The following is a 15,526-nucleotide window of genomic DNA, read 5'->3' as shown; positions in this document are numbered from 1 at the left end:
ACGCTCAACACTGCAGCTAGCACTACTCTCAATACGGCAGCTAGCACTACGCTCAATACTGCAGCTAGCACTACTCTCAACACTGCAGCTAGCACGACGCTCAACACTGCAGCTAGAACTAGGCTCAACACTGCAGGTAGCATTATGCTCAACACTGCAGCTAGTACTACGCTCAACACTGCAGCTAGCATTATGCTCAACACTACAGCTAGCACTACACTCGATACTGCAGCCAGCACTACGCTCAACACTGCAGCTAGCACTACACTCAATACTGCAGCTAGCACTAATCTCAACACTGCAGCTAGCACTACGCTCAATACTGCAGCTAGCACTACTCTCAACACTGCAGCTAGCACTACGCTCACCACTGCAGCTAGCACTACGCTCAATACTGCAGCTAGCACTACTCTCAACACTGCAGCTAGCATTACGCTCACCACTGCAGCTAGCACTACGCTCAACACTACAACTAGCACTATGCTCAACACTACAGCTAGCACTACACTCAAAACTGCAGCTAGCACTAATCTCAACATTGCAGCTAGCACTATGCTCAACACTGCAGCTAGTACTACGCTCAACACTGCAGCTAGCACTACGCTCAACACTACAGCTAGCACTACACTAAAGACTGCAGCTAACACTACGCTCAACACTGCAGCTAGCACTACTCGCAATACTGCAACTAGCACTACACTCAACACTGCAGCTAGCACTACGCTCAACACTGCAGCTAGCACTACTCTCAACACTGCAGCTAGCTATACGCTCAACACCGCAGCTAGCACTACTCTCAACACCGCAGCTAGTACTACGCTCAACACTGCATCTAAAACTACGCTCAACACTGCCGCTAGCACTATGCTCAACACTACAGTTAGCACCACACTCAATACTGCAGCTAGCACTACGCTCAACACCGCAGCTAGTACTACGCTCAACACTGCAGCTAGAACTACGCTAAACACCGCAGCTAGTACTACGCTCAACACTGCAGCTAGTACTACGCTCAACACTGCAGCTAGCATTATGCTCAACACTACAGCTAGCACTACACTCGATACTGCAGCCAGCACTACGCTCAACACTGCAGCTAGCACTACACTCAATACTGCAGCTAGCACTAATCTCAACACTGCAGCTAGCACTACGCTCAATACTGCAGCTAGCACTACTCTCAACACTGCAGCTAGCACTACGCTCACCACTGCAGCTAGCACTACGCTCAATACTGCAGCTAGCACTACTCTCAACACTGCAGCTAGCATTACGCTCACCACTGCAGCTAGCACTACGCTCAACACTACAACTAGCACTATGCTCAACACTACAGCTAGCACTACACTCAAAACTGCAGCTAGCACTAATCTCAACATTGCAGCTAGCACTATGCTCAACACTGCAGCTAGTACTACGCTCAACACTGTGGCTAGCACTACGCTCAACACTACAGCTAGCACTACACTAAAGACTGCAGCTAACACTACGCTCAACACTGCAGCTAGCACTACTCGCAATACTGCAACTAGCACTACACTCAACACTGCAGCTAGCACTACGCTCAACACTGCAGCTAGCACTACTCTCAACACTGCAGCTAGCTATACGCTCAACACCGCAGCTAGCACTACTCTCAACACCGCAGCTAGTACTACGCTCAACACTGCATCTAAAACTACGCTCAACACTGCCGCTAGCACTATGCTCAACACTACAGTTAGCACCACACTCAATACTGCAGCTAGCACTACGCTCAACACCGCAGCTAGTACTACGCTCAACACTGCAGCTAGAACTACGCTAAACACCGCAGCTAGTACTACGCTCAACACTGCAGCTAGAACTACGCTAAACACTGCAGCTAGTACTACGCTCAATACTGCAGCTAGCACCACTCTCAACACTGCAGCTAGCACTACGCTTAACACTGAGGCTAGCACTACGCGTGAAGCTACATGTATACCAGAAAAAAATTGTGTGTCCATATTGTGGGTTACCTGGATGTTGTCCAGGGACCGTTTATGAAACAAGCATTTTACTGGTCCAGGGGTTGTTTATAGAGCAACTAAAGCCAGTCTAATGCCTGGTTCCCATATCCATTGCGAGACTCCGTCGGTAAAATGCTCAGCAACACGCTTGCGACGCTAGGCTCAGTGGTATCTGTCCACATATAAGCCACATCATTAATAATATCGTAAACATAATTTCGTAATCAAATAAAATGTTTGCTCGCCATGCCATTCCTATAAGGGTGACTTTTACTCGTACAGTGCATTTCGGGAAGATTTTACCTGTGGCCTTTTGCGAAGTTTGAGCAGCGGTAAACAGTTGCGTTGCCGCCAACAACTACGGGCGTTCCACAGCGGTACCCGGCGCGTACGTTCCCATTTCACCGCTAATAGCCTGTGATGCTGTCGCCGGTGCTTTGCGTCGTTAATGGGAACCAGGCTTTACACAGTCAACCTATGTGACCAGTTGTTTCTCCTATTATATAAAAGCAAAATACATACTGCCCTAAGCAAGCAACACGTCCTATCTGACAATTTTTTCAAAATTAATTTTTTGTGCTTATATGTAAGTTTTACAAGGCTTTAATCCCTGTGTTGGCTGGATGAGTAATAGGAATTGCAACATTTATCCTTTTGTTGACTAATTGTGGATTAATATCAGATTGAAACTCGTAATCCTTTGATAGTCCAGTCATAGCAAATGGCCTTGTGGCAAACTAACAATGAGAATCCAGTCCAATTAAGCAATTAAAGCGCTCTATTTGCCGTGATAGGGGTTTTGATCTCCTAGTGCCAGCTTATTAAATTCTCAATTTAGGCAATGAGAACGCCCTAAGTGAAATAACTCCTTTGATTTGATAATTTCACAAAAAATTTTCTGGCAAAGATCGTTGGATATCTCACCATAAAAAATCAGATAAAACAACTAAATACTGCTAATACTGATACCAGGCTGATAATTTGTGCTGAACCATTTACAAAGATCAAGATAGATTTTGCTTGCTCAGGGCAGCATACATAAAACATATGTGAAACAAATTCTAAAACTCACATGGCCAACAAGACTATCGCAATAAATAAAAATCTATAGTAGCCACTGCAGCCGGTGCAGTATGAATTGCTCAGAAATTAACACAGTACACACAGAAATAAACACAGTACCTTCATTTAAAAGTTAGATTGGTAAATGTTGTATATGTTGATTATAAATAAATTTTCTATGCAAAATCTTTTTCATTACCGTTGCAATGCTGGGTGTTCAACTAGCATATCTATATTAGTACTTGCATAATATCATGTCATGTGCTTCTATGTACATATTCATGTACATAAAAGTATATATACATGAATATGTGAATAGTATGGCATCATGTGATGCTTTGCGCACTTTTGCTTGTACTTGACTAGTTGTGTCAAATTAAATCTTATGACAGGCTCTTTAACTGTAGCCTTAGGAACTTAGTAATAAGATGTGCTGATCTGTTGATCTGTAAACCGACTTTTGTAAAATAGCAATTGCAGATTTTTGCCAATGTTTCAGTTTATACTCCTGGAAGTATATTAGAAAAAAAATCACATGTGTAAGTGTGTTAGTGTGTATAATATTACCAGAGCTTGATATTTAGACACTAGGTTCCAATTTTAGTCTAAAGTTTTGCTGATGACTTCTATAAATATTTCTACTAAAGAAACTATCATAAAACCTCTAATTGAATGCTACCTCTATTAAATCACTATTATTTGTTAACCCTTTTCTACGGGAGGAGGGTTGAAAAATAGAACGCCAGTCTTTCATTGAAAGCCACCTCCATTTGGCCGCCAATTTGACATTATTTGATCTTTATGAGCCCATATTAGCAAGTAATCAGTGAAAAAATGGCTACAAAATTGTATCAATAATGAATCGTTTACATCAACAACAATTAATTCTCTCATTGTTCAACTCCAAAGCTTTTGGTTTTTTTTCATTAAAACTTTCAAAGAAACAGCATGGAAATAATTATTAACTGTATTAGGCTAATAGTAGTTTTTTAATCTTAATATTTCAAAATACTTCAAAAGAGTATAAAAAACATTTTACATTTACGATAGTAGATGAACGACTAGTTTTAGGCTAAAAGGTGGCTTCGCCCGCATGCTGCTAAAAGTTTATCATTACATGTATTTGTTCGAGGTTCAACGCTTAAAAGTCATGCTCTGCTAAAAAATTGTTTGAATGGTAATATTGACTAGTTCAACAGTGCGGAAAAAGAGTTGAGGTCAGAAGACATTGTGGAGGGTATGAAACAACCAGAAGATGTTCAATCCATTGAAAGTCACAATCGGAAGGCAACTGGTCGAGCAAACGATGCTAATATTTTTGTTTCAACAACAGTAAATTTTGTTTCTGCATATAATATAAAAATGGTTCATTTATGTCAGTGGTTTATGATTATGTTTTTCTGGCATTTGATAAATTATTGCAATAAAGATTATAAATATGCAGATTTATAGCATATCTTTTGATAGCATCATTGCGGTAATCTGATCTTACAATGGATCGACGCTCATGACTCCTTTTCTATTGCACACTCAAAGCTAGTTTTGGCTGCAAACTGTAGCAAACATATCAATGAGTGCAATGAGCCTTTTATGCAACCTTAGTAAATATTGATATAAAATAGAAACATGTCTTTTAAATTAGAATAAAATAAAAAAACTAAAAGCTCTAATAATTGCAAAGCGGGACACAGACTATAATAGCATTGCAGGTTAGTTGCAAGCAATAGCTATCAACTGGTAGAGACATTTCTTGGCTTCTCAATGCATGTTTTTAATAGATCTTTTACTAGTTAAAATGTAGGTTGAAAAGGGTTAATGTCACACCGCCCGAGGGAGAGTACAAAATATAGGTGACATTTGGTTCACCCATGAAAGGGTTAAATTTATCTTCTCAGCATTCTGAAGAGTTGTCCGAAAAATACAATGCCACCCTTTAGTTGAAAACCACCTCTATTAAAGCACCACTCTAAGGGAAGGGTTGAAAAATAGAACGCCATATCAAATTACTATCATTAATTACTATATCAAAACTGCGGTACGTGTTTTAAAGGATGATCAATGTTTCTGGCAAACATTTTCAATCGTAGGGTATTATTAAAACAATCAACTTTGTAAAATTATTACAGGTTCATTCTGGAGCTTTACAATGTAACCATCCAATCAAAATCAGAAATGTCTAATAGTCACTCTGGCTATGAAAAAATTTTGTGGTTCATTAACTAATAGGAATGCATGATTTCCTACAAACTCTGGAAGGTTCCATTATTTTGCCACTATTTAATGTAACTATGGGTTTGTTGATATTTATATCAATACAAAATCAATGAAGGCTAGCAATACAACAAAGAATTTATAATAACTCAGCCAATTGATTATACATGTAGCAAATTGATATAAAAGAATCAATTGTTTACTGTAATTCCCAGCGTTTACTTGGATTGGGTTGTGGATTTCCACCTGTTCGTGAATATTCCACAGCATTTGTTACAGTAATACTTCAACTTACGAGTGCCTCAACGTACGAGAAACTTGAAATATGAGCCCGCTTTTAAGCAAGTTTTAGCACTAACATACGAGCCATGTTTGAGATACGAGCAGGCGAGTCAGTTGCCAAGTATGCCAGAGGTGTTTTATGACAACAGCATCACTCTGTAATTTTCATCTGTTCAGGTTATACTTTTGTACTATGTTTTTTGTGCGTGATTTTCAGTGCAGAATTATGTGAATTAAAAGTACTGTGCGTAGACCAAAAGTTTGCCAGTAAAATAAAAGATAATGCAACGATAAAGCGAATGATTACAATTGATATTAAACGGAAAATTATTGAAAAATATGCAAAATGTGTATGCGTGATCGAGCTAGCTCAGCAATATGACAGAAATACATCCACAATTATTAAACAGAAGGATTATATTCAGGACATTTAGTTTGCAAATGGACTAACCATAGTTTCTAAACGGCACAGCGATCTTCACGACCGCTGATGGAGAGACTGCTTAGGCTTTGGATAAAAGACATACAATTGGCCGGTCACAGCGTAACTCAAATGATGCTATGTGAAAAGGCCGGCGCCATCTATCAAGACTATAAAAAATAGACATTCGGACAAGTTGGTTAGTGGTCGAGCATTAACTCTTTGTAATGACACCTGTGTTCGTCCTAATCGCAACATGTTGAAAGGGCGACAAAAGCAAACGTCCTTAGATAGGTTTCTCTTAAAACGACCGGCTGGTCGTGAAAGCGAAACAAAGAAAATTAGCTAACTAGCGAGAAACTTAAAACTATGAACGCCGAAGAAATTTTAATTACGTAAAGTTAAAAATGAAAGTTTGCTTTTTGGTTTGCTTCTAAGTTTATTTTTTAAGACTTTGATAAAATCCAAATTTATCAAAGTCAACTAGTGTAATGAAGGATAACTCATCTCTCCTTTCCTGGCAAATGCTAGCGTTAGCTGCTATTGTATGTATTTAATTTTACATTTTAATTAATCACATTTCCTTGCATTATTTTTACTTGTTGCTTTTTGAAAGCATGTGGTAAGCTACAACATTAACCAACATGTTTTTTCTGTTACAATATCTTGTTTTGAGTGTTTTATTAGCATTTTTAGAGTAAGGAAACCAATCAATATATATTTAATTGTTCTATATATAAATAAATTGCACCAAGATGCGAGTAAATTGACCTATGAGCTCAGTCTCAGAACGAATTAAGCTCATCCGTCGAAGTATGACTGTATTATGGTTCATTGTCAATTAGTATGTTATATTAGGCAACAAGTGAGGCGACTTCCTATAATTGGATTCTTGCCAAAGATAGAGATATTGCGTTAAAACTCTATTGAGATTGCATTCCTAGCTCTGCTCATAGCATAGATCAGAGATTTCACTCAATTGTACAAGACGAATAAATTCAAAAGACATTGTAGATCGCGGGCCAAACAGGATAAACATTTATTGAACACACTAAAACTAAATGTTTTGGAACAGAAATATGGAAAAAAACAGACAGGAATATCACTCTGAAACAAACTTCAATTTAAATTGATGCGATAAGTACGCAACCAGGCAGCTAAAGCATTGCATTATGGGATCTGTAGTTCTGCATAGTATTATGTTATCAGTGCTCTATATTGATGGACCACGATGGGCCAGGAATAACAACACTGTAAAATTATCTTGCCGGCCAAAAAAATATGATTACAAGGTGGGCCGGATGTGGCCCACCTTGTAATGAGGGGGGCCCGTGAGTTTGGCACATGTGGCATAGATGAAGGTCTATTTTGTACCAACAGCATACATAGTACACACATACATGTACATTTTTTGTATATACCCTTAAAACTTGAAGGTTTCTTTAGAAATTTAAGTATTGTACGCGTATGCATAATTATGTACGACGTAAATATATATCCAGACTTACAAGAATGTCTGGACACACCTGTTAGATATGTAATGGTGGACAAAGAGAACAAGAGTGCCGATATAATATATATAAAAAACCCAGTACCCAATGACTACAAAGTTCTAGAAAAAGTGGAGAATAATTCCACCCAGGTAGAAGATTGAAAATTGCTTGAATATAAAAACAACTGTAATTCCAGTAGTAATTGGAGCATGGGGTGCAATAATACCTGCATATTAAATGTGGCCCAAACTCCAGCAAAGATCAATGCAATTCAGCTGCAGAAAAGCACATTACTGGGAACAGCTAAGATCTTGAGGAGAATACTCAGATTCCCAAGTCTGTGGTAGGAGACCCGAGCTTAAGTAGTCATCAACACCCACTTGGATTAACCATGGTGAGGAAGGTTTTTCATACAAGTGTACAGTATATATATATAGATATATATCTACTATAATAATATAAAAATATTATAAAACCAATAAAGCATTTAGCTGTTAGTAAATTCACTATGAATTTGTTTCAAATAGATATGTCGTAAAACTTTTTATGAACGCCATGGGGCGTTCTATTTTTCCGACCATATTTTATGATGACGTGTAATTAAAGATGACATTCAATAAAAGGGTCCTATTCAATTTTTTAACTAGCTTCTCAAGATTTTGGAAAGTTAAATCTCATTGAATGACTAACGAGCGATAAAATAACATCTAACATGCAATTACATGTATAATACAAAAAATATGATACTAGACATATATTACAAAATATAATGGTGATTGTTGAATTGTTTGTTTTGAATTGAATTGATTGTGATTGTTTACAGTTGAAAATCAAATGATACATCGCTATTGCTACAGACCTCATCATTCGCTAGAACGAGCTCATTTGCGTCGAATACATAGTTGAACATCATTTTCATTGGTAATTCCGTATTGGCTCGCGCTTGCTGGAGACATTCCGGTCCAGTCTTAATCGGGCCGTACAACCTAAAACTATAAATCTTGTTATTCTCAGAGCTGTCTAGAGCATTGGTCAGTTTGTTTCCCTTTAACGATTTGACGATTAGCATCTTCGGATTCGTACCTGTTCGATGTGTCTGTCAAAGTTTATAGGTACATCCTCGTAGTGCTCTGAGGATCTGAGTAAGTTTAACATGCAACCACGCAGTAGGATCATGAAGGCCTCAATGTAGTAGGCTCAATCGAGTAGTAAGCATGATCCAGTTGTGTTTATTCACGTGTTAGATGCGTGATCAGGGCAGTTAATATTTGGCCACAAAACTCAAATCCATCGAAATCGGCTGGTCTTTTAGTACAGTTTGATCAAAGGTACCTAGTTAAGTACCTTTGATTACTATATAGCGCGATGAATGTCAAAGTGCCACGTAAAGGTTGACTTGCAACAAAATTCACATTACAGTTATTTGGTATCAAAAGATTCACTATGTCTTACTCTGTTGTGTTGTAGGTGTCAAATATGTGGAAATGTGATTACAAGCTCTTCAAAGCTCAAAAACAATAAGCCGCCGTAGATTGGAATCTGTTTATTTCTCTGACGTAGTCATTACATTTGGTTATTGTCTTGTCACCTGATGCTCTCACGTGAATTGAAAGGCCAATAATATGCTCAATATAAAACTTATCTTAGCGCTAATGTATGACAAACACTTCGGGTTTTACCGAAGACCACGTATCAAGTATAGATGCTTGCTCCTTTACAGTTTTGTTTCGGCTTGATCTAATCGTCAAGTCGTAATCTGATCATGTGACCCAATACTTCGCAACTAATTTCTGCAGCCCTTTTTGATTATCAAAGTTGACCAACAGGCTCGTCATGATTATCAGACAATGATATGTACTCCTTCGAGCTAAGGTTGAAAGATTAAACAAAGTTTTACGGTAAGTTATAAAATATCAGTGCTAAAAGTGCCAGCATTACAATGACGATAAAATTATAGACGCGTAAGAACAATAGACATGGTTTTATTGAATGCGTGAAGTATATTTGTAAAAATAGTTTGGCGAATGAGATTGTATGAAAGTGTAAACAAAAACCATCTTGTAACAACTACGTCCCATTTGAGCCGTTTTGGAAAGAGAATCCAAACTGTGGCGGTCTCGTTTGGCTGCGATTAACTGTTCGTTTTTGATCTTTTGAGAACTTGTAATCACATTCCCACATATTTTGCACTTACAGCGGTGTGCATAAACTTGGAATCACCAGTTAAATCTTCGAATATGTATGTTTATATGCTGTTGTCTAAGAAATTCTTTGGAGTTAAGTGCCTCAACCCCATCAATATATATATCATTTGAAAGGGAAAATTCTGAAGAACAAGATGATGCCAAATATTCGAAAATATTCTCAGATTTTTATCGCTGGGGGTGGATCTACCAAAAGGCAGACTTATTGCAGGCTATGAATGTTGTTAGTGAAAATTGATAAACTAGGATACAAACAAACTCTTTTATACAAATTGGTGGCCCTGAAAAGGGCCGTTGGGTTATTGTTGGTCTTCAGAAGGACTGGTAAGGTGTCTTGAGCTGAGCATTAGTATTTTATTGGCCAGCCCTTGTTCTTGATCACCATCTGATACCGTCGAGGCATGCTGTTTACCAACTTTCTGAGCTCTTCAGGAATGATGATTTGATGCCAAGGATTAATATAAATCACTCAGAAATGATTGTGTTAAATCAATCAATGCATTGTTTGAAAGCACATCTTCTGCTGATCAGATTGATATATAATATCTAGCATGGCATCATAATTGGCGGGGAAAATAGAAAGCAAATGGAAGATCCATTCGATATAGAGTGAACAAAACAATGTGATTCCAAGTTTATGCACACCACTGTACAACACAACAGTGTAAGACATGGTGAATTTTTGATACTAAATAGCTGTAATGTGAATTTTGTTGCAAGTCAACCTTTGAATATAGGCGGCCTTCAAAGATGGGTTTGCGCTCTATTTTTCAGCCCTTTTTCTATAGGGGCATTCAAATAGAGGTAGCCTTCGAATAAAGGTGGCGTTCAAATACAGGTTTTGCAGTAGATCTATTCTCATCAGGCTCATCAGGTAATAACTCGAGAATTCTCAAGTTATCACTTGAAGTGTATATATACGTACTTATGTATGCATGATTAATTGGGATGAGAAAATGTTTTCTATATAGTCCATATAATGTTTTCGAGCTTTGCTACCCGGCATTGCCCGAGTAATAAAAAAGTCTGGACAGAAAATTGATTTGTATTTAACATATAATGACATTTACTATTCTTACTTTCAAACTACATATCATGGGAGAAGTGTTTGGTGTAGTTGAAATAAATTAAGAGAAAATTGAAAACAACTGCAAAGGTTTTAAAACTTTGTCAAGCAACTGTAACTTTCAAGCTATTAGCCATTGCCAATGGAAAATTGCAGTAAGCTGCTAGGCTTCTAATGACGGTACTCTATGACATTGTGTCAGCATTGTTGTCCAGCTGCAGTTATTTCAATAATAGCTATAGCCGGAATGCAGACAGACATGTGACATACGACACACGGACGACATACTTTGAGAAACATATACTGTATATAGATAATAATATAAAAAGCATTTAGCTGTTAGCCAACTCACTACCAATATTTCATCAGTCTCATCAGACTTCTCAGGTAATAACTTATCAATTCTTAAGTTATCACCTGAGATGCATATACACTTACGCATGTATATACATTATGTATACATATAATGTATATGCATAATTATACTCATAAGTGTACTGCATGCAGTGATATACATAAATCTATAAAAGTACTTACATATGTACATAAAAACACTTGTACATGTTGGCTTATATGTAAGTATTATGCAGCATCATGTGATGCTTTGTACAATTCTGCCTACACCTGCCTAACTGTATCAAGTGAAAGTCTTACTACACACGCATCACCTGTAGCCTTAGAAACTTAGTAATGAGATGTGCTGATCTGTTGATCTGTAAACCGACTTTTTGTGAAAAAACAGTTGTGGGTTTTGGCTAATGTGTTTAGTCTACATGTGTGTCCTGAGAGTACATCGAAAAAAGTCACATGTACAAATGTGTTAGTGTGCATAATATCACTAGTGTTTAATATTTATATACCAGGTATCAATTTTAGTCTAAAATTATGCTGAAGAATTCTATGAATAGGCCTACTAAAGGGATTAATTCAATAAAGGAACCAATCAGATGGCTAGCTAATGTGAACTCTATGGAAAAAATAAAACTGCCTTTGGATTTCCCATAGAAGTTTCTCTATAAACACTTTGGATCTACTGCAGCATTGGCTCAAGGTCACACAATGAAGGCGGCAGCAGTTATCCTCCTCATCGTATTTTGGGTATTAATAGTGCCACTATAGTATCAGAGTCAACCTCAACTTTACTGTGCAATGGACCACTTAGTGAGTACACTGATGCTTTTTGTCAGCAGAAAGGCAGCATTCCAGGCTGTGTTTACGAGCCAGGCATGTTCTTGTATGTGAGCTGTAGTGGCATCTGCAATGCTGTGATAGTAGAATCTCTAGATGAAGAAAGGTGCATCTCTTTCTGTCCAAGTAAGTAATTTGCATATGATTCGAATGAAAAATTAGCAAATTTGTTACAAAATGTTCAACATGACTAGCTATTCTTATTAAAAGCTTTGCTTTTTATGTTTTTCTGTTTGATATAGTTGTATTGGTAATGGTGAGCATACTACATGAATATCTATCATTTTGTATGCTTTAGTTTATGAATTTTCTGTTTCTGCAACCTTCAATTGACTTTCCAGACTCATCTGCAATATTATTAGATTACCAATTTCTAAAACTTGAGCTATTCTTGTGGTTGGATGTTTGATAATCTAAGTGAATATCAGTTGTATTATGTGATGGGTTCCTTGCAGGTTATTGGAGAGCAGACTGTCAAGCGAGCAACCAACCGCCTACTACTGTATCACAAACTCTTGAGCTACAACCTACTGAATCACAAGCCCCTCAGGTTGATTTGACGGCACCGAAAACAAGATTACCTTATTTCCTGAAACTAGTCCTCTTCTGCACTTCTGTAGTGTTCACCCTATTACTACTCACCCTGGTTGTATGGAGAGTTTGCTTGCGCAACAAACAAGCTTCTCATTCATTTGTTGGTAAGCATTAAAAAGTTAAATTACTTTTGTAGTTATCCATTGTTACTTGTGATTACAAATAGCAACTGATCTAAATTAAATAAGTAGATATTTCACTCTTCTGTTACTTCAGCTGAATTTAACCGAAGCCTTTGATGGCGAAAGTGTCGGTTCAAGTGTCGAGTTGCCAATCATTCAGCTGTACTTTCTACCAACAAGTAAGATTTGTATGTATTTAAAACAGTTTCAATTCTTTTGCAGCACTCTCTATCGCTACTCACCCTACAGTACTGGAGAATAAGACCATGACTTCAAAAGTGATAGACTATGTATAGTAATAAGCAGAAGAAGGAATAACTGATACATTTTTACAGTTTTTCTACAAGTGTTGCAATGTTTGTAATTATTTTAATTAAAATTTAGTGGCACATATTGTTTACTTTTTAATCTCAATTGTGATATACTGTATGGCATATCTTACGCTGCAGTTATGGAGGGCTGTGTTATATTTCGTATGCACAATAATTAAATTTTTAAACAAAAAATGAAACGACTCATGCAAGTCTTCTTGATGAGATTCCTAAAATGTCTAACAAAATCCTAGTAAAAGTTGTCTACACTTTCCTTAACAAATGTTAAGGAGACTCAGGAGAGAACAACTCCCTTTCAGCGCAGCTTATGCATCAGATGCAGTGCGTATTGGGACAAGCTGTTGTTTTGCTCGCTCCGCTCGCTGGGGAACAACTCTGTAAAAACAACAGTTTGTCAAGACAGGCTAGCTGTGAAGTGGTAGTTATAGTAAATCATTTATATAAATTTGAAATAGTGTCGGTGCAAGAATTTAACCTCGCGGAACGCCAGTAGCTATAAGAAAAATATTTGGGCAGATAATGTGTATTTTCCCACATTAGTGCCATCCAGTCAGATATGATTTGATGGTGTCCAAAAGTTTACCAGCTAGTCTTATGTTTGCAAGTTTTTAAATAAGAATATTGTGATTGACAAGGTCAAAAGCTTTTTGAAAGTCAAGAGAGATAATGACTAAAGTATTTTTAATTTTTTGCCATGTTTGATCAAGCGGAGTAGAGATGATGAATGGTGGAGATGCAAGAGTGATTTTTCTAAATCGTAACTGTAAACTACCTATAGTTGTGTTGCTATCTATAAGTGCAGTTGAAGTGCAGTAAGTAAATTTATATGTCCTCTTCATAAGTTTTAAAAAGTATAGGAAGTACAGATATGGGTCTGTACTTAATTAAATTATTTTTATCACCACCTTGTATGGTGCGGTAACTATAGCAGTTTTCTGTAGTTTAGGAAAATTTGTTTCCTTCATAGCTCTATTGATTATATCTGAAGGATTATGAACGGTAGTGATGCGCAAAGAATTCAAATTGAAATGTCAATAACCATAGCTTTGTCTAAACAAATGTGATGCAGTATGTTTAATACATCGGCTGTATGTATAGGTGAGTAGATATCTGAAGCATGTGAATAGCTTTTTGAATTAAGAGTTCAACTGTGTTTGTTTTTGATATTTAAACTTCTAGAAATGTTGCAATAATCTTTGTTAAGTGCATTACCCTATGAGCGTTCTGCGTATCAGTTTCTGATGAAATATTTTAATTGTTGTTATTTTGTTAGCGTTGCGCATAACTTGCCACAACTTTTTGGTCTGCTTAGCTATTGACTCTGAAATTAAGTTAGAAATATAGGATTTCATTTATTTACTTATTAGATTTGTTTGTGTAATTTCTCTGTGTTTTATATTATTCCCATTTTTTACTTGATTTTTGCTGATTTTTAAGTTTATCACCCTTTTCCATAATTTTCAGAGTTTTGTTATTCAACCAGGGAGAAATAGTTGAGGACTTGATAAATCTGGTCTTGATCTTCAAGCTATACAAGATAATCGAGTTTAGTTTTTTGTAACGCTAGACAATATGGTAAGGAAGGAAAAGAACTATTCTTAGTGCTGGATAACGATTCGAGTGCATTCGGTTTTTCGATAGTTATTCTCTCTCGGTTCATTGATTCAGAAGGAGAAGACAACTGCGTATGAACCAAATTTTACATCACGATTCGATTCAGTGTTTGCGCATGCCCGCGCAGCAGCTTCCTAAACAAAGTTTCGCGAGAGCATCGATTGGTCAGGAAATGTGTTTAGAGTTTTTTTTTCATCCAAATTGTAGCAATAGTCTTGACTCTTGTCAAATTAACTCTGTGATGTTTTGTAGTTGAGAGACTCATATTTGTAATATCTTATTATGGTATTAATCTTCATTGGTTGTATTTGTCCTGAGCATGTTGTAATTTTTTTTATTTATATTTATTCAATTGTTTTTAAATTAATTAATTTGATGTTGGTTCATTAAATTTTAAAAAGGATAACATTTTTCAAATTGTATTGGTTAATTAATATTAATATAATTAAAATTGACATAATTACTTGAACTTTTTTGCAAATATTAATTACAATGTATTAGTTAATAAATATACAAATCTCGGTTCGATGCGGTTCATAATGCCCATATGAGTAAACCGAAGTAACCCTGCTAATATTGGCTGGTGGAAAGGAAATCATAAGCTTTCAGGTGACCTATAGCGGCTGTGAAACAACTGCAGATATGAAAATGCGCTACTATCTTGATATACTGTTTCAGTACAAAAAGTGTGGATCGATTCACAGGGGTGTAGTCGTTGTCTCAAGAACTTATGGAAGGTGCCATGTTGAATGTTCAGGTAAGTGCTGATGAGTTGGATTAGCTATTCAGTTAGTTTTTGGGCGTCAAAATCATTTTAAATATTAATATTACTTTTAAAAATTAGCTGACTTTAGAGTTTGATATTAAAAATTTTAGTTTTCTGTAATCTACTTAGTTTTAATCACAACTGTGCAGTGCATCACATTGCTACACGTACTAACTTATG

General features: G+C 36.8%; 1 protein-coding gene across 1 annotated transcript in view; it reads left to right on the top strand.

Annotated features, from left to right (window-relative positions):
- The window catches only part of LOC137405117 (pneumococcal serine-rich repeat protein-like), a 93,815-nt gene extending 80,885 nt beyond the window's left edge, over positions 1 to 12,930 (top strand). The window contains exons 40-42 of the mRNA XM_068091341.1: positions 11,918 to 12,044; positions 12,374 to 12,616; positions 12,857 to 12,930. Of these exons, the coding sequence (XP_067947442.1) occupies positions 11,918 to 12,044; positions 12,374 to 12,616; positions 12,857 to 12,930 (444 nt within the window). The remainder of the gene's footprint in view (positions 1 to 11,917; positions 12,045 to 12,373; positions 12,617 to 12,856) is intronic.
- Positions 12,931 to 15,526: the final 2,596 nt, after the last annotated feature.

This window comes from Watersipora subatra, chromosome 9 (assembly GCF_963576615.1).
Source record: "Watersipora subatra chromosome 9, tzWatSuba1.1, whole genome shotgun sequence".
NCBI classification, from domain to species: Eukaryota; Metazoa; Bryozoa; class Gymnolaemata; order Cheilostomatida; family Watersiporidae; genus Watersipora; species Watersipora subatra.
This window is presented reverse-complemented; position numbering and strand designations above follow the sequence as displayed.